General features: G+C 32.6%; 3 protein-coding genes across 10 annotated transcripts; 1 reads left to right on the top strand and 2 right to left on the bottom strand.

Moving 5' to 3' along the window:
- Window positions 1-54: 54 nt before the first annotated feature.
- On the top strand, window positions 55-7,786 carry LOC105449031 (gustatory receptor for sugar taste 43a). Of its 5 annotated transcripts, none has more exons than XM_011688014.1 (11): window positions 55-120; window positions 432-508; window positions 1,898-2,060; window positions 2,369-2,494; window positions 3,015-3,222; window positions 4,184-4,400; window positions 4,474-4,807; window positions 5,688-5,795; window positions 6,549-6,823; window positions 7,331-7,489; window positions 7,572-7,786. In XM_011688014.1, exons 3-11 carry the CDS (start codon window positions 1,961-1,963, stop codon window positions 7,731-7,733), a joined length of 1,689 nt encoding a protein of 562 aa, XP_011686316.1. In that variant the 5' UTR covers window positions 55-120; window positions 432-508; window positions 1,898-1,960; the 3' UTR covers window positions 7,734-7,786. The 5 variants fall into 5 exon arrangements, with proteins under 5 accessions (XP_011686316.1, XP_011686315.1, XP_011686317.1 ...); XM_011688013.1 differs by having other exon boundaries at window positions 55-124; XM_011688015.1 differs by lacking the exon at window positions 432-508.
- A 2-nt stretch (window positions 7,787-7,788) lies between these two features.
- On the bottom strand, window positions 7,789-16,386 carry LOC105449033 (myotubularin-related protein 3). 4 transcript variants are annotated; one of them, XM_011688019.1, is made up of 16 exons: window positions 16,296-16,386; window positions 14,043-14,096; window positions 13,541-13,891; window positions 13,194-13,380; window positions 12,930-13,108; window positions 12,647-12,842; window positions 11,965-12,155; window positions 11,660-11,855; window positions 11,365-11,550; window positions 11,104-11,268; window positions 10,757-11,007; window positions 10,432-10,671; window positions 10,043-10,334; window positions 9,781-9,882; window positions 9,505-9,689; window positions 7,789-9,008 (listed from the first exon to the last, which is right to left on the bottom strand). In XM_011688019.1, exons 3-16 carry the CDS (start codon window positions 13,846-13,848, stop codon window positions 8,675-8,677), a joined length of 3,012 nt encoding a protein of 1,003 aa, XP_011686321.1. In that variant the 5' UTR covers window positions 13,849-13,891; window positions 14,043-14,096; window positions 16,296-16,386; the 3' UTR covers window positions 7,789-8,674. The 4 variants fall into 4 exon arrangements, with proteins under 4 accessions (XP_011686321.1, XP_011686323.1, XP_011686320.1 ...); XM_011688021.1 differs by having other exon boundaries at window positions 14,067-14,096; XM_011688018.1 differs by having other exon boundaries at window positions 13,541-13,857; window positions 16,296-16,380.
- Window positions 16,387-17,575: 1,189 nt separating this feature from the next.
- Window positions 17,576-19,608, bottom strand: LOC105449030 (protein OPI10 homolog). The gene is made up of 3 exons (XM_011688012.1): window positions 19,384-19,608; window positions 18,242-18,371; window positions 17,576-18,130 (listed from the first exon to the last, which is right to left on the bottom strand). The coding sequence occupies exons 1-3, from the start codon at window positions 19,411-19,413 to the stop codon at window positions 17,700-17,702; spliced, it is 591 nt and encodes a 196-aa protein (XP_011686314.1). The 5' UTR covers window positions 19,414-19,608; the 3' UTR covers window positions 17,576-17,699.
- Window positions 19,609-19,931: the final 323 nt, after the last annotated feature.

Raw genomic sequence — 19,931 nt, 5'->3', positions numbered from 1 at the left:
GTAGTATTTCAAAAATGGATGTATTGGCGCTAGTGTACGGGAGGTGTTGACACTTCTGACGGTCCCCTACGTAAATAACCGGGATGGTCGCTCTCGTGGTTCTTCTGTACACATATTGTTGTATGTATGTATACATATATAAACATTTACTATAAATAAAAATTACATCGTACACACACACCATATATATATATATATATATAATATTAGATTCTATCGTAGTTGCATTAACAAGTTTAAATATTAATTGTGAAACGTACGCGATTTCTTCCTTATAAAATTAAGTACTTGGTGCTGTGTGGATACGAAGCAAAAATATATAGCAATCCTTTATATATCACCCCACATATAGTTATAGACATATTATCGCGTCGCTTGATCGGCTTGTGTTAGAAATACAGAAATAATCGAAGTTACAATGTTTACACAAGGTTTTCTTTGCGACGCGAGAGCTCTCCTTGCGGCTATACGGTTCTTTCAGTCATGTACGCGCTTTCTTCAATTCGCGGTACGTAGAATCTATAACTAGATAAAATTATTTTATATCTTTCATTGCAAGTATAATATTATTATTATTAGATCTTAATCTAAAAGTATAATAAATTTTTAGTTTTCTTATTATAAGTGTCACATAAATTATAATTTAATTTATAATGTTGCTATTATTATATAATTTAATTAATGTATTGTTTGTGTCCAATACTTAATATATATTCCATGTAGACAATTAACTTTTTCTAAAGCGCGCAAACACACACACACACACACCATCACACACGCGCGCGCATACGCACACATAAAATCGTATTTTATTATTATATTATAAATGCGTTGCATGCACATGAGAAAAATACAAAATGACAAGAATTTTAATTATATTTTTCAAATTTAATTAATATTAAGAAATACATAAATAATCTGCAAAAAGAATATTAAATGCAACTTAACGAAAATATATATATAGTGTTTACCAATATAATTAACATTAGATATAAATCATAATTGATTAAAGATGTAGATTGTGATACATTATTGACGTGAAAGTTGGATATTACTCGTTGAATCGATAAACTAGCGCTATTAACAGCAAACTGTGTTTATAAAGTATGTTCATGTATATGTTAATATATATATTATACTTACATGGATATTATATATACATATATATGCTGAATGGATGACTGCATGCATATGAGATACACAAAGAGAATAAAAATTGTTTTGATACAATTTTAATATACGTATAGCTCATAACTATTTTATTTTGTCTTACATTAGAAAGAAATGCTTCTAATAAAAACTTTATAATTTTAAAGGAGAAATATGATATATGCATATATACAATAAGTTTTTTTTATAGAGTGTATTTTTTATGATAAATATGTATGACAAATACTTATATCTTTATAGATATAAGTATTTGTGCTGTCAGTTAATCTCTGGCACTCTGATATGCATTTTCTTTAAATTTACATTAATTAAAAAAAAAAGCTCTGAATATTTTTCGCATATATTCAAGCATACAATTGCAATGCAATTGTTTGCGTGCGTTTAACCGACCATAATAATAACGACAACAATAATAATAATTCCGTTTACTATTCTCTCTGACACTTGCCTAATAATACGTTGCATATAGGAAAGAGCATGACTGTCCTGAAATTATGCTATCGATTGGGAGAAGAAACAGCTATGATTTGTGTCATCTGAAACAAACTAATATTATATCTTCCTTATTATCAATGAGAGTTATATACAATACTAGCGATTTATTTAACGAGTCCATTTCGCAGATTCCTGCTAAGAAACGTTGCGCGTGCAAACGTGTATATTCCGGGATTTCGTTGCACATTTGAGCGCTATGCGTGCCAGTAAAAGGGTGTTTTTTTTTTCGAAGGATAAGCATCGGTCGCAGTCAATCGTCAACAACAATTACCTGTCGACAATCTGACGAGTATGAATGAGCAGGTGCGAGAATATAAAGACGCAACAACGCATTCACGTCGTGGTCAGCCGCATTCTATTCTGCAATTTGTACTCCAACGTAAAACGTAAATTCGGTAAATACGCTGGTAAATCCGACGATAAATTCCAAAATTATGCGATCAACGACGATTCTCATAAAGTTAATTTCGCGCGAAGGAGTGACGTCCTCACGAAGGATTTTCTCGTGATTTTGCCTTTTGCTAAGTACGAAAAGATGATATTTATATCGCCTTTATAATGCAATTTATTTTTATTTTATTATATATGTATATTATATATACCTTAAATATGCCTTAAATTCTGTTTTGATATTTTATTTTAAATATTACGATGATTTGAAAAATTATGAATTTTAAAAGTTATATATTGTATGTGTTCGTAGGAAGCCATCAAATGCAACTCACGAATTATTTTATGATCGCGCCTACAAATATCAACGAAACTGTCCTCATGTCTAAGAAAACGCACATATGCTGGAATAATTTCGATAAGCAACAAATGGCGAATAGTAAGATAACGCATATTATATTTTTTGTTATTTCCCGATTTAATTTTTAAATGTGCAAATATTATTATTTTTTTTTTTTTTTTAATTATTTTAACTATTTTAAAAATACATGGAAAAATTTGCAATACAAGAAAAAATTGAATAAAGAGGAAATAATAATATATTAAATGAATTGATATAATTTTAAATGACAATTACGTTTTCTAAAAAAGTATTTTTACAAAAATAATTAATATACATCAAAGTTTTTCCCTACACTCTTAGTTAATTAACGTTAATAAAGTAATTTATTCTTTTATAAAAAAGATTGATAAGTGCTACATACATATAATTATTAGTATACGAAATAAAATTCAGCGCATCACGATTTGCAGGATTTTAATGATTGTGCTGTATAAATAAATCCAGTATATTTATTGAATTTTGTTTAATAATAATACCATATGCTACTCTACTTCGAGTTGATTTGAATCGATAACATATAGGAATAATATGATATATGTATTCTAAATGTGTGCAGCCTACAAAAGCGACAAGCCTACAAAAGTGAACGAATACGACGTAAATTCCGATGGGGCGAATAACAAGTCGGTAAATAGCGATCTATATCAAGCAGTGTTCCCAATCTATCACCTCAGCAAATTGTCCGGTGTATTTCCAACAAGATTCGTTGGACAAGCATCTGGTAGATATCAAGGCCGTTTGAGTGTCACTGATAGCGTTTACAGGTAACAACGAGCGATAAAATCGAGTTCTTTATTCACGCAAATATACGGATTAAATTAATTTAATGCTTTTACATATATAGGAATATTGCGCGCGCGTGTAATTTGTAATTTTATTTACACATGTATATATAATACCGTTCAAACTAAATCAAATTTTGTTGGAAAAAGAATATAAAATATAAATCATCACACGTACATAATCATGGTTAATTAAGCTATTATAATATTACGCATAATTATGCAGCTATGTCCTAAAGCTTGCAATCTTAATACTTTTATTAGTATACATCTACATATTAGAAATGTATAGAAATGTAGGAATTTAGGAATTTGATATTTAATAAATTACTTTTAATAATTATAAGTAATAAAAATAGATGAATGCATGTTTACATGTTCATTGATTCCTTATTAGTAAAGGATAAAAAATTATCTCAGAAATAGTAAAAATGTTTGTTTTTCAAGGATAAAGTGCGTAGCACTGCTTATAGCATTAGCCATTTTAGAATTGTTTTTTTTTTACATGACTATTCAACTCGCGCGCGCGCGCGTTCTTACTAATCTTGTCAAACATGAAAAAAGAAAAAAGTGTCTACTAATGAAAAGTAAATCGCTATTGATATCTTAAAATCAGGAGACATGTACGATGTAGAGCCGTGGTGGTGCCCTCGGCGTCAAGTATAAGATTTAAAATAACTTTAAAACCTGACGCGATAGAGCGATTTAGCCAGCACTTGTTTTTTTTTTTGCTGGTGAAAATTTATAAGAACTTATAAAATACCTGCTCTATAAGTAGAGTTTTGACAAAACTTTTTTGACTATTCTGTATTAATTATTTTCATTCTTATTCTTAAAAATTTATTTTATACATATATGCATGTTAGTGTCAGAGTGTGTCATTAAGATTTAATTCTTATAAAGTATAATAAAGTAAAATAATTAGAGCTATAATGTATTGCAGTGTGTGTCTATTGACATGTCTAATCGGCGCCGAGATTTGGGGTTACTGGCGCGATTTAAGAGATGGATGGGAACACAGTACTCGACTTAAGTCACAAAACGCAGTGATTGTTACCACCAGCGATGTATTGGGTGTAATGAGTCTCACAGCTTCCTCCATTATCGGCTCAATTCTCCGCTGGAAACATGTGCAAACTATCATCGATAAATTAGTCGATGTAAGTCATTTAATTATAATTATTGGAATTCAATATTCATATACTCATCATACTCGATTCATCTGCATTAAAGTGCGACGAGAAGCTGGGAATTGTTTCGCCGAAAAAGATCCGACGATACACAATCCTCTTGACATTGTGCAGTCTTCTTTATTCTATCATTATCTCGTGCCTCGATATATACACATGGCACTATGAGGTAAAACTGAACAAGAAACTGAACGACAAAGGTCCGATCAATTACGTTCCCCTGTATTTCATGTATATAGTCATCATTATGATGGAAGTTCAATACGCCGTTGCTACGTACAACGTGTACCAGAGGTTTTGCAGGCTCAACAAAAATCTCGAGAATATCCTTAAGAGTGGCAGGATCACAGACCAGTTTAGGAAGGATCTTGGATTAGGTGCGTATCACTCATCATTGCAATTATAATTGCTTAAGGAGAAACTCCTAAATTGAAACTATAGTGCCGCTATATTTTACCGACAATTTGTGCATTATATGAATGTGTGCGTGAATATTGACGTAGTAAATATGCAGTAGTGATATATATATTATTATAATTAATATTTACTATCACATTAATATCACGCGCGCCTGCGTACACACACACAAATTTTCGTAATGACTATAATAATTAATATTATACTTGCATCGAATAGGTATCGCGAAATCTATTTTTGTGAACTTAACGTTATTTTTTCTTGTATTCTACTAGACTATTTTCTGACAACTCAAATTTCATACGTACAGATTGCACGTGCAGATTGCTTTTATCAAACAAATATTGTCATATCAGCGTGATCGACTTGACCTAGCTCTAAACGCCAATATTCGACTGTAAGATCTGAATTATACAAATTTTTTTTGTTTCTCAATTTGGACCTTGCATCATATATCATTCATTTGTAAAGCACATAAAAAAATACATTTTTTCGTCATATATATATAATTCAAATCCGAACTATCTGCAATTAAGCCTACTATTATACAGAAAACTTGCAGATTGGTCCAAGTTAGACGAGATCCGCTAATTTAAATGTCTTTCAACTTAGACGATTCGCGAATATGTATATAAGTATGCAACAGTTCATCTTGCCTCGTTTATACGTACACGTGACACGATCAGACGTCAATGTGATTATGTGTACTGTCTCTTGATCAACATCATCATTTTTATAATGACTTTTTTAATGAAATTTTAAATTTACATTCTCTTTTTCCTTATTTCCTTTTACTTCCCTTTCTCTCAAACACGGTTTTTAAAGTGATAAATTTTTTAGCCGGTGACCTTCGTGATCAAGGGCAACACGCTACATATGTTCGACAAGATGTGGGAAACGTTCGAATGTTTCGAAGATCAAAGATAATGGATTCTTCTAACACAAATGGTACGATTATATAATGATATGGCGCCTAGAAATATATTCATATATTTATATTTTTGAATTTCTACCATGTTGTAGACATACCAGCTAGTATATAAATAAATAAAAGCAAAATGAAAATTAAAGCGTATATATTATTATATTAAAGACGTACGTGTATATGTACATAAATCGTAATTGTTCATAATTAATTATATATAAATAATAATGAAAAAAGTCTAAATATTTTGAAAATTAAGAAATTTTGAATAATTATTAAATATAATAGTAATATTATTTCGTTAAATAGGATATCATAATAAGTAATTTAATTAAAGTCTTTTAAGTAATTAACAGAGTAACAGTGTTCTAGAGATATATCTTTTGTTTTTATGATTATTTTTATAATGGCATCTGAAATATATATATATAATCGTTAATAATCGTAACCTGTTCTATCAATATACATATATATATAGCTAGCCTGCACTTATTAATTATAAAATATATATTGTAACTATAAATTTTTGTGGCCCTTAACGGACATGTAACGTCTGCAGCTAATTAAAATTGGCTACGCTGCTAAAGTTTTAGCTGTATCCACGCATTATTATGACTGTAAATTTAGCCTCCACACAGTTTCTTAGTGCTACAACTAATCTTTTTTTTCCAATACTGTATAGCTTTGATATAGTTTATTTATTTTAATTCTCCAAAATAATTTGAAAAACGGGCTCTCTAAATTGAAATGTCTCCTTAAAATAAATCTTTTTCTAGATGGTAAAAGTTTCACGGACAGCATATCCCAATTGATGACAGTGCATGCGTCGTTATGTGACACAGTGATGCTCATAAATGCTGCTTATGGCGTTGTGGCTCTTGTGATTACAATCACTTGCCTAATACATTTAATCATTACACCGTACTTTTTAATAATGGAGGCCGATGGAAGACGTGAACCACTATTCCTCGCGGTACAAGGATTATGGTGCATCTTTCATATCTGGAGGTTACTCATGATCGTACAGCCTACGTATACTGCTACAACACAGGTCAATCTATAATTTAAATAAATAAATAACGATAATTTACTATCAGATAAAAATAAAACAAATTTTCAAAGATTCGGGGATTAAACGTCGACAAATATTTTTTCACTCTGTACATGTATTTTGTTGAAAAATGTCGGTTATTTCAATATGTGCGATTTTGAAAAATAAAAAAAAATTCGCACTATCAGATACTAAGTACATAAAAAATGGTAAAGTCTGAACTTGATAAAAAAATTGTTTATACCTTCTATCATTTAGCATTTCAGGCAACATCTTAAATCTAGAGAGATTATTGTATTCCCTGCTGTATGTGGGAAATATGTTGATGCACATTGACTATATTGCAACTGATTTAATAAGAGACTTTCAAGACGTTCAAGACTTTCGTTTGTTGATTTCGATTCGAAAATGATTCGATGTCCCTTGAGCGCGTATGCCCCGTATGGCCTGCTTTTTATAATTATTATTCCATAATTTTATTGCACGATTTATTGCAATTATCTTCAGGGAAAGAAAACAGCAGTTTTGGTCAGTCAATTACTGTCGACAAGTCCCGATAAAGAAAGCAGAAAACAACTAGAGATATTTTCACTTCAGCTTCTACATCGTCCTTTAGAGTTCTCAGCGTGCGGACTTTTCACTCTGGATCGAACTCTTGTAACTTCAGTAAGAAATAATAATTTTTCTGTATACTCTAATTTGAATACAGAAAAATAAATAAATAAAAGTACATAATTTTTTTTTATAGATCGCTGGTGCCGTTACGACGTATCTCGTGATACTCTTACAGTTCCAAAAGCAGGATGAAGATAAAGGCAATTTCGACAATATCTTGAAAAATGCCACACAGATGCTGAAGAATGCTTCGACACTTCATAATCTCACGGCAGGAAGATTAGGTTTAAATTAGGACAAACTCTCTTTTTCGTTCTTGATTCTGTAATAAAGCTTTTTACGAATTAATATATGTCTCGCCCATTTATTTGCAAAATATTCATGATTGAAAGAATCAAGTCAAGATAAATATCTCTGCAGTGTACAAAGATACAGATTTCACGATATATCAGGGAATCAAAACAATAAAATAGACCACGCAAATACACGCACGATAACACGCTTAACGCGAACCAATTCCTTAACTAAGTATAACACTTACAAAGAGTCTAATACAATAATAAATGTCTTTTTATATAAATAGCATTTTTAATAACAAAAAGGATCAAAGGTAAAATGTAGGTACTGGATGTGAAATTCCGATCGATATATCAGACGCGTGCGATGAGATGATGACATTTAATATCCCAATTCTCATACAACGTCGATATAAGAAATATGATTTCGTTCGTTTTGCTCGACCCGATTGCTAATTAGCAAACAACCGCTCTTCTCGTGATCAATTGACAATTAATTAGCACTTCGCTTCATAGTGTAGTCGTCTACAAAGTTAAATGTCGATCACAGCCTATCCGAAACTTTGCCACTCATTATCCCCTTGACACGGTAGTATTAAGCACAGAGATACCTAGGTAAACTCGGAGGATTCCTTTCTATTTCTTACAAGGGAAATAGAATCTTAGTCTCTGGGAATCTTAATTTCGAGTTTACACCCTTATCATCTCAGGGTATATACAACTTCGTATACTGATTCTCTGTCTTCTTTTCTCCATATCAGCTATACACTTGTTCGTACAAATTATTATTCTAGCAATAAATATATTAGATCGCTTAGAACAACCTAGACTCGCATTAGTCCATGTGCCATATGTATGCAATATAAATTATGAATACGACAAGCGCATTGTATGGATTAATCGCATTTCCGCGTATTATTTTTCTTGCAAATTCTTCTCTTTAGTTCACTGTGGCTGCCGCGATGGATGGCTGCGTTTTCTGATGTGTTGCTTGCAATAAGTTGTCACAGCAGGAGTCCTTAGTTGTAGCGGATGGCAGCTTCCTCGTCCTTTGACATGTCACCGGTTGTTGTAGGGTCGCTGTTTCGAAAGAGTCCGTCTCGTTTTCTGTTTTGATATTCTGATGTCGAGCATTGCACTGACAGGAACTCGTATGATGATGATGCAACCGTGCGTAACAGTCGCTACACACTCTTACGGGATTGTAGAGCTGCTCGCTAGGCAAGGGGGTAGAATTCTCGGAGCAATCAGCGCAAAAAATTTTGCCACAACATCTGTATATAATACAAAAATAAATTTAAAAATTACACAATTGAACGAAACAAATTTAAAAAAAGCATAATTATTCTTCTTTATAATAAAAAAACGCGCGCGCGCGCGCGCGTGTGCGTGTGTGTGTGTGTGTGTGTGTGTGTGTCATGACTGTACGTGGACTAAAATAATCTTTTTTGAAATTTTAATTTTAAATTTCTCAAGATTAACATGTTGACATTTTGAATATTGAAATCGTACTCGACATTAAAGAAATATTGAATGAGTTGATTTTTTGTTAAATAAAAAAATTTTTTATTCATAAATTGCCTTTTTTTCATTTTTGTGTATGAGCTGTTACTAGAGCTGTTACTTTAGACAATTTCGAAGATTCGAGAAAATTCAAAATTGTTGAGAATTCATAAGTAACAGTCCTATTTTGTATATGTATGTGTAAGTATTCTATTCTTTATGATTAGCAACTCCAGCGTCTATTGTTTTGTTGTGCAAAATTCGTACCTGCAATGATGCTTACGTCTACCAAGCCAGAACTCTGTGTTACATCCCATGCATCGAGTCACGGCATGATCGGGTACCCATAAGGTAGGTGCAGGACCTAATTCCTCCACAGCTTCCCAGGACATATCCGACGGTAGCGATTCTCCATGTTCACCGGCGCTACCCACCGAATCAGGTAAGGAACCCTGCAGTGTCATCGCACATGTATTTTTTACTATATCATTGCACATATGTGGTAAAAAGAAGATAAGCTGTTAATCAAAGAACTCTACTTACAATATCGTCGATACGATCGGTATCTGCATTGTGATTGCAAACTTGTTTGATTAGTGCCAATCTAGTTGTGTGTAATTCCTTTCTCAAGGCTTCCTCCTTGAGCTAAAAAAGTAATTAAAAGTTAAACAATTATAGAAAAAAAATCGTTAAAAGAAAACAGGATTATCTCTCCTCTATGTATAATATATCGCCAGCCGCTTTCAAAGCACATGTCAAAAGTGTAAAACAACAATGCCGCTGCTGCTGCTGCTGCTTTAAATACCTTATGCTCTACGATAATTTGTTGTACTCGCATTTGGATGTCACAACATATGACAGGAAGACCGTCAACATCGTCCAACCAGTCAGGATTATCTAACACAATATCTTGATGGGTTGGAGAAGCTGGACATATGCTACTAGGAGTTCTTGATATCAACGGGGCGCTAGTATCACTCATATCACTACCACCCTCATTATGATTGCGATTACATGAAGAACAAACAACCTGTGCAGTAGTAGTGCCGGTTTCGATCCACGGTGAAACAATGTCGCGCGACGAACTTGTTTGCGATCTATAAATTTTACAAATTTTGCAAATGCTTAAAAGTTCGGACGCGTTGTAACGCACGCATGCACGCACGCACGCACGCACACAAAAACTGTGCTTACGTTTCCTTGTCTCCATTCATCAATGGAGCAACGGAATCATTGTTGGGTATTAAAGTATCAGTGGAACTATCTACCGAAGGATTGGCGGGCGAATCACTGGATGTTTGATTAATAGTATCTCGTTTTGTCCTGACTTCAGTCTCTGATAAGTTTTCATTCGCGGCTTCATTCTTGTTATCATCCACATTTTTCACACTCTTTTGATCCGTCTCAGTCTCAAGCGCTAGAGAATCAAATTTCCTGCAACAGAGGCACGTATTTTTAGGAAAAAAAAATTTACAAACGTGTCGACTTGTCACACAAATTTATTGTTGATTATACTTACTTTTCCATAGAAATACTCGGATCGCTACGCCTTCGGTGTAGATAAGCCGCATGATCAGGGGCATGCATAAGATCGCCGTATGATCTCGTCTTCGTCATTTGTCCCTGTGGCTCCTCACTCTCGCCACCTTCAATGTCTATCACTGTTATTCTTTGTTTATCGTCTCTCATACCAAGCGACGATTCCATAGAACCTAGATACACTTCAGACCATAGAACAAGATCGCGTACGTTACAACTCGGCCATAATACCTAAAGTAACATAAAAAGTAACATAATAAAAATCTTTTTGTCATCATGTGAAATTGTATGACAATTATGTTATATGACACTTTGCGACGTACGTACTTGATTCTTTAACGGCGAATATAGATGATTCACAAATGTAGTCGAATTGAGGAAACGCCAAACTGAAAACGTACGTTCACGTATTCTCAATTGTAGCCTCTCTTGCCTGGTATTACACAGGAATGTACCGAACAATTGCGAGTACGTATGTTGGGCCAATTTCACCTAAAACAGGAATATTATTAGATGGCTCAGAAAAATAATTTCTTTAATAATATATATATATATATCTTTTCTCAGAACTGTTATTTATATATTTACTAGGTACGCTGACGACATTTGAAAACTACACTGAAATTGCAGAATTAACTGATGGACACAATCAAGCCACTGAAGAAATACTGGACAACGTTCGTTAGGATCGTCGCAACCGATTGTTTGACCACATCGATCCGCGAACTTATGTCCAAAGTCTAACCATTCTCTCTCTACTAAAACTTGAAATCCCTAGAATAACACAATATTATATAAAATCAGAACGTAATAAAATTATAGAGTATTATCAATCAAATCATTTCGTCATCTATTATGCCCTTAAAAAATATATATTGTATACCTCCATAGTACGATAATATGGATCAAGTAATATTTGGGCTAAAGCGACAATTTGAGGAGTTCTGTCCCAGCCATCGCTACAGTGCACTAATACTGGTCGACCGTCCCTCTCAATCGCGGATGCTACAGTGACTGCTGCCCGTAACAAACCCGACATATGCTGCAACCATCGCGTTCCTTCCAGCAAACTTAACCAGCTGTAAAAGTATAATTGGATTAATAAAAAAATTAAGATAATTAAAAATTCCAATAACAAACGACATATTCGAAATTTGACAAATTACTTTGATACTTTGGAGAACTCACTTTGGTTGATCCGCGTCCGATGCACAAAGCTGTCGCACGGCATGAAAGCTCTTTCGTATTGAATGGATATTCGGTAAATTCATAAATTGTATATCGCAACTCGGATAATACTCGGGGCACTCGCAACCGCCGCCTCGTGCCCGATTTGCTACGGCGGTTGTGTACGATCTGGCATCGACAATTAAAACTTTCTATAAAGGGGAAATTATTTATGTAAAACATGGAACACAATTGTATGCCTTAATTATAAATATACCTATATTTATGTCTAATTTTTTTTGTTCTTTTCTCTACTTTAATTTCTTATTAATAAAATAATTTTTTTATTAAAACTCCTGTTTCTTGCAGCAACATAAAAATCATTTCTGCATTACATTATGTACGGAAGTAAATTAATTCTATATGTCTCTCAGCACACATGTTTAACAATGAGTCTAGAAAATATATTGAAAACCCAAAGACGATTTATGAATAAATAGCTGTGAATTAATCAACTAACTCATAAGATCCATTTTCATTGGAATAGGTACTGTAGGATACTGAATTGTACATACATGTATTCTTATTAATATAGAATTTAAAAAAAAACGAGTTTTCAACATATTTTTATTATTTGATATAGCTGCAAAGTAAAGAATTGCAAAAAAATTTTAATTGGACTGATTGGTTAAAATCCCCTTACTTTGGCAGCACTCGGTGTATCGTCACCAGTGTCGGAATATGTAATAGGCGAATCTACAATCGTAGATTCGCCTTTATCGTAGCTACACGCATCTGCGAGAGCTTTTAGAAGATCCTCATCTTCAGAACTTCTCCAACCGAGCCAACCAACTTCCGGTTGACTACTGCGAGCTATCACGGCGCCGTTGTTTACGTGTCTTCAGTATGTAATGTAATTATAACGCGATAAGATATAGACACTTATCATAATTACTATCATATAAAGTAAAGAATGAAGACTATACCTCCAAACAATAGCTGGAATTCGTCTAGAGCTTCGAAATTTGGCAACAAATTCGAGAGTTTCATCGGAAATGCAAGCGGGAACTAGAAGCTGTGGTGGATAGGATGGACACATTCGGTAATCCTTATTTATTTGACTTATACGCCATGTACCATGCAAATTAAATTTCAATCGCTCGACCTAAGATATAATTTTATGTGTACATTTATATAAAGTAAAAATTTCTGCAGTCACAGCTATAAATATATTTAAGAGGTACTCTTACCTCTGAATTAAAAGTGGTGATATAAGAACTATTATCTTTTCCAAGCCTAGGGTAATCTTTGCCTTCTTCTACAGACCATGCGTAGTATGCAAACGCAAATATATCCTCTATACTTTTTCGCGGATAGGTCACTTTGTGCAATCGTTTAAACCACTCCAAACAGTGCTCATTTGTAGTAAATGCACAACTAAAATATCAATATTTTATTTTTAATATTTTGATATCTTATATATATATATATATATATATATATATATATATATATATGACATAAATCTATCATACACAGTGCTTATTAATAAATTCAGAAGAGTAAAACGTAACAAATTTAATATAAAATAAATTACCTTAAAGAACGTGCGTCCTTGCATCCAATGTGTAAATAAAATATCTCTTTGACCTCCAGTTGCTCAATGAGACCCAGAGGTATATTATAACATGTTTGACTTAATTGTAGATAAAGCCTATAATTTGAAAGTGCCAATATACCATCTGTTGTCCGTCCCAATGCCACGACCGATTCCCCGCTTAATGGTGTAAACGGAATCGTCAATGTTTCATCCTCACATTCAAAATGCGTGTGCTTAGGAAATAACTCTGAGGCATGTAGATGACATATAGACTGCAAACTAGTTGGTTCCTCTGAACTCTCCATCTCTTCGTTCTAAAATATATATCTTTGATTCTGATCAACTGTACTGTAAATTTAATTATATGTAATTATATATAATTTAATTATATACGAAATTTTTAATTGTTAAGATTTTAAAGCATACAAAAAACCTAGACAGCCATCGTCTTATCTTTATCATTGTATTTCGTTTTTATATCAGTACAAATTAAACTTACACTTAAAGTGAACTCAGTAACTACCTGGTATCCCAGATTAAAATGTTCTGTCTCCTGTAATATATTAACAACTTGTAATAACATGTATACTTTGTCTCTATATACTTTCATATGCATACAATTTATCAATATTTACACTGTCAACAACTTTACATCAAAATGTTTCAAGAATAATAATAAGTTGATTGCAACAACGTAAACTAAAACAAGAAGATAATCATCAATAATATTAAAAAAATATTGCTCTCCAAATTCTTTCTTGCATGTTTTCTGATTGTAAATATCACAATAAATTTGATTTTTTAAATGTCTTCATAGAAAAAAAAATCAAATGGCATAAGATCTAGTACCATGTACCGTCATTACCCTGGAACTTATTAAAAGATTGCGCAAAAATCATTTATTTGTTGTATTTGATAATGTGTGAAAAAATTAATGATAATCATTTTGAACACTTTCTGGAACAAAATATATATTATATTGAAAAACGCATTTAATTGATTCAGTTTTTTCCCATATAAATGATTTTTTTTAACGTTTAAAAGATCATCTCAAGGTCAAGGTATCTTGTATAACTGAATTTTTTTTTTATAAATTAACATTATTACGTTATCAAAATATGCCATCCCATTTAAAAAACGGCAATGACATCGAAATCTTAAAAAGTACCTTGAGGAAACTTTTTGCTTATTATATTTTTTTTGTTCCTTCGAAACTAATAATTTTCTTCCCTTTGATTTTTTTGTATCATTAAAAGCAACAGAGATATTTTAAAATAATCGAGGAAACACCCTGTACACACATACACACACTTGAGCTCATTGTCAAATTTATAGATATATGTACTATATACAAATATAAAATATTATTGTAAACATTTTTAACAATCAATGATTGGAACCACAAAAAACTATACAAATGTCAAAGATAGTTTACATACATTTATATTTTTTATTAATAATGTTAATAAGAATTGTTTTTATTGTCATTACTATAATATTATTATCAGTACGCTTTGTTTCCATACCTATATTTAACCTATTATTAAGCCTATTTCTGCTATACTTAATATTCTACATCTCTTTCTCATCAAAGCCCAAATTTATTAATTTCATCTTAAATATAGAACAACGTTTTTCAGCGCCTTATTAGAGATTCTTTTTTGATCCATTATTTTTCATCTTGGACTTTTAATCTTTTTATAATTGCCAAAGGTTTTACGAGTGCATTCTAAGGTATACTACAGTTTAATCGCAGTGTTATTAATATTTTGTACAAAGGAAAAGTAAATTTATGAGACTCCTGAATATCAATGTTAATTACCGCCAATTTCGATTGACTTTTTTCCCCATGTAGATAAATGTAAATAGATGAAATTGTTCACAATAGACAGATTCAAAATTAATTAATTACAATCTTGTCAAAACTTGTAGTCCTTTATGCGGCTTTGCCTAGAGACCTGCTTGAGAAAGGAGTAATTTTTTGACTGCAGTGTTCAAATTTTTCATATTTGCAAAGAATATAGATACCCATGTTGTCAATAAGCTAATAATGAAAAATTTAGAAATATTTATGAGGTTAATGCAACAGACTGAGGATTCTAAACAGATGTACATTGCAGTTATTGGAGATAGTTATTGCATTTTTTGCACATTGTTTTCAAAATGAACATAATGATCATTTTATTTTAAAATACACAGAGAATGCAACTGAATAAGTGTTGTATGTTTTCTTTTCATTTTTACGTTTTCTATTTTTTCTATACAATGCTACCTACATTTACTCTTGTTTTTCTATCAATACCTAAATATATGTTTGTGGAAAATATGTTTAATACAACCGCGCGAGATAAAAAACTTATTATTGCGTTTTCTTTCTTTTTATCGGAATTTTCAGTTGGCGACGTAAAACGTCATAATGCAACGCGACGTGACGCGATGCGATGCAACATTGAAAGATCGCGTTGTGAACGAATATTCTGTTCGTCGCGTTTCACGATGCCTACTACCTACTCTCGCCTGGCCTTTCGTTCTTATCATTATGCAGCTGAGGGCCAGCTCGGCGAGGCGACATGTGCCAGCCTTGAGACGCGCATCGCATACGGCGCGCGTAATTATTCGCGAGATTACTTGCTCTCTTTTTTTACCTTGCGAATGCGAGCGAGAGAGAGAGAGAGAGAGAGAGAGAGAGAGACAGAGAATACATAATCGTTGCGATATTGTAGACGTAAACGAAGATTCGCTTCTTACTCACTTTTGGATTGAGAAGTAGGTATCCCACACACGGACAACGCACGTCGGTTATGTCTCCACAAGGGGATAGATATATATCTATGTATATATATACATATATATAGATATCTTTTTCTTTCTCCCCCTTCCACAGTTTGTTCTCTCATACGAAATCCATGAACCGAACGCTGCAAGACGTCACCGTGTGTCACGTACTAACGACGCTGCTCCGCGACGCGGAGCATCATCTTTACGGGCACCATTGCGACGATCAAGTGCTGCCTGCAGGAACACGGACGTATACAAGCGTAAGCGTTAAACGACAACGAGCGGCCTGGTGGTGGTGGCGATTGGCGACGGCGACGGCGACGGCGACGATCAGTTCTCATTACGGCGGCTGGCTCATCAGGCAGGGCAGCATGCGCGCCCGTGTTGTCTCGCTACTCTCGCTAGTCGCTATCGAAAGCCGAAATTCATATGTATACGAGACAAACACACAACTTCATCACATTACGTATAACCCAAAATTACGTACTAATAATAACGCGCAATAATGTAGATATCTTCGGATCTGAATTATGATCAGTGATCACACACCAGATGAAACTATGAAGTCTATGAAAGCTGTGTTATGCTGAGCTGAGCAGTTAAGAGTTGACAGTGCGTTCTGAAATGTGTACCGATAGCATTGAAAATCTACAGCATACGTAACGTAAAATATAGATATTCAGTAATCTCAATATTTTGGAACGCACCATATGTTGTGCTCTTACATGATTGAAATTTGACCAATCAAAACAAAGTTTACTAAATTTGAGATTGGTTTTCTTTCTTCTAATTGGTTAAATCTTAAACCAATCTCAATCTCAATCTTTAGTCTAATATGGGCTTAAATACTAGCAAGTGTAGCACTCGGTGCAGCTAAGTGCAATTTCTGATTGGTTTTCTGCCTTTCAGCTCCAATGTGAATTCTTCCTTAAATCCTTTCAAATATGAGGCTAATAATCGATTATGATTGGTCAATTTTTAGGGCTTACGGCTGTATTGTAGAATAGGCTTAAAGTCTATTTTCTATAATCTATATTATAACATCATTCCTATCTTAAAATTGCCGTGTTACCTGCGTTGAAGCCTCTTTTCCCCAATGTTTAAAAATTCATATCTTCATGCAGTGTATCTACATTACATTAAAGTCGTTTGAGATGTATTGATTGTTCAATATATTATTTTGAAATCAAAATTTTTATACAAGTCCAAATAATCATTATTTATTAGTGAAAATATAAAAATAATAAATCCGTATTGACAATTCAGTATATTTTATGATAGCATTGAAATAGTGCTTAGGCATTGCTGTGAAATATTTATATATATTTATATATCAATAAAAAATTTAAAACTTCATATTATATTATTACAATTATAATCATGACTTCCAGAAATTTGGATTCTGCTGTAACCGCCTTTCAAAGGTCTCGTACCAGCCCTGCAATGTAGACAGAGGCACAAAGTTCTCAGTAGGATTTGGCGTCATTTGCGCCTGTGTCACTGAGAAACTAGTCACATAATTCACAAAACTTGTCAGCATCTTTTGCACAAATTCCATGAAAGAGTTGGTTGTAGTTGCAGCAATGGTAGCTATCTGCGGCTCAATCACTGCCAGTGGTTCAACTGATACACCGATCTGTGCAAAGTGTGAGATCTTACCAACTCCAAAAATTCCCAAATTGCTATTCTCAAATTCATGATTCTTCTTCAAATTTGATATCTTGAAGATAGCTGATGGTTTTAAATTAGAAATATATCCAAGGAATTGCCAATTGGGTGGTGCATTTGGATCTGGCCAGCTAAAGTATACTGTAAATAATAATTTTTTCAACATTCAATTTTAATATATATAAAATATAATATATAAAAAAATTTGATATCTATAGCTCATATGCAAAACTAAATCACACATTGCCTTACCTGCACCTCCCATGCCATCTGGGAAAGGAATAGTACCAGTTAGAAACACCACTATATGGTTTATATTGTCAGCGTCGGATACAGTAATCAAGAACTGATTCTCACCAACTTGTTGAAAATCGGTTTGGACCTAAAAAATAAAAATCATGTTCATATAAAATTTTACACACATATACATGCGTGCATGCATGCGCACACATGTTTTAATATATACTTCTAACACTGAAAATTCACATTGCTAGATATAGATTTTCAGGATTGACAGTGTATATCAAAATACAGCAATAATCATTAAATAAAAATAAATATTAGGAATATATAATAACAATGATTTTATAATAGTCCAATTCTTATAACCTAAAAAATCTATATTACAATATTAAAGATTCTGTTTTGGAGAGTATCTTGTTTTTATAAATTTTCAAATAATCAATTAAAATTTATCATTATTTATATTTTCTTTGTATCAATCCTATTGACATAAAGAACACTGATCATATCTCAATTGAATTGAACTAATGTTTGTAACTAAAGAAACAGTAATAGTTTTATGTAATTACATTAGCAAGATTACTACGATAGAGTTTATCTCAAACTTCCAGCTAATATAAAAACTTAAATCCATACATAATAATTGAAATTTTTTAAATATTTTACATCAAATTTAATTTTCTTGGACCCAAATTATATGTATAAAATTGATATAATTCAAAATTTATTTCAAAATTATTAAAAAAAATTTTTTATTACAGTCAGACACGGAGCAATTAAAAATAACATATTTATAATATTTGGAATTTATTATACCTCGTCAGAAATCCAATAATAAAGCAGAAATCCAAAAATGAAACAAAGATCTATTCCATAATCGAACCCGTGAAAAAGTTGTCATAATATTTTTAAAGAATTTATCATATTCTTAATTTATGAAAATGTTTAAAAAAATATCTTAAACTACTCCAGATTTTATAAGTTTTCTTGAAAAATTATAGAATAAGAAAAATAATGTTAGAAATCTTAATTAATATTTTAGAATTCACACATATAAAGAGTTCTTGAAGAAAGAAAATTTTCACCAGGATCAAAATAAATTCTATACTAACAAGCATGATAATATAATAAAAATAGAGTTTGATACTTACGAGTCGCCCAGCTACAATTATACCGAGCATTTTTATGGTCACATCTAAATATTCTAAATCACTCTTATGTTCCGTTTATCACAGAGTATACCTGAATAAACCGAAAAACTCCCATAAATACACAACAAATATCTTTATACCATTACCTTGCACTATCTATTAGAATTCTGTGCACAGTCACAATTGTATATATTTGCCAGTTTTGCCACAAATGCGTAATAAGGTAGAACGGGAACTTGGCGTGTTGAAAGCAGCGATATACGTTTTCATGAAGGAATATAAGGGTGGCACCTCCGATTGACACGTAACGATTGGACAACCAATCACGTTTGAAACTAGAAAGTCTCTAGACAATCCTAGGAACTCTTTTACTTGTTGAGGGTCTCTAGAGAAACGTGAGAGCGGCGCGCGCAACGACTCACTCCTCCGTACACTAGCGCCGTACGTCTATTTTCTCAATAGAGGAACTACGTACCACATTCATTTTCATTGTCGATAAAATTATAGCATCAAAAGTGGACGTGGTGCGTGTCTGTACTACATCCACA

This window comes from Wasmannia auropunctata, unplaced genomic scaffold (genome assembly GCF_000956235.1).
Source record: "Wasmannia auropunctata unplaced genomic scaffold, wasmannia.A_1.0 LD336078.1, whole genome shotgun sequence".
NCBI classification, from domain to species: domain Eukaryota; kingdom Metazoa; phylum Arthropoda; class Insecta; order Hymenoptera; family Formicidae; genus Wasmannia; species Wasmannia auropunctata.
This window is presented reverse-complemented; position numbering and strand designations above follow the sequence as displayed.

Bases quoted from the DNA above. Each gene is read 5' to 3' on its own strand.
- LOC105449033 (XM_011688019.1), bottom strand. From the start codon at position 13,848: ATGGAGAGTTCAGAGGAACCAACTAGTTTGCAGTCTATATGTCATCTA. The intron at 13,381-13,540 runs GTAATTTATTTT...TTGATATTTTAG, and splicing joins AAGGACGCACGTTCTTTAAG to TTGTGCATTTACTACAAATG. The intron at 9,009-9,504 runs GTACGAATTTTG...TATTATATACAG, and splicing joins AGACGTAAGCATCATTGCAG to ATGTTGTGGCAAAATTTTTT.
- LOC105449030 (XM_011688012.1), bottom strand. From the start codon at position 19,413: ATGCTCGGTATAATTGTAGCTGGGCGACTC. The intron at 18,372-19,383 runs GTAAGTATCAAA...TTTATTTTTTAG, and splicing joins TAATTGTAGCTGGGCGACTC to GTCCAAACCGATTTTCAACA. The intron at 18,131-18,241 runs GTAAGGCAATGT...TATTATTTACAG, and splicing joins AGATGGCATGGGAGGTGCAG to TATACTTTAGCTGGCCAGAT.
- LOC105449031 (XM_011688015.1), top strand. From the start codon at position 1,961: ATGAGCAGGTGCGAGAATATAAAGACGCAACAACGCATTCACGTCGTG. The intron at 2,495-3,014 runs GTAAGATAACGC...AAATGTGTGCAG, and splicing joins TAAGCAACAAATGGCGAATA to CCTACAAAAGCGACAAGCCT. The intron at 7,490-7,571 runs GTAAGAAATAAT...TTTTTTTTATAG, and splicing joins ATCGAACTCTTGTAACTTCA to ATCGCTGGTGCCGTTACGAC.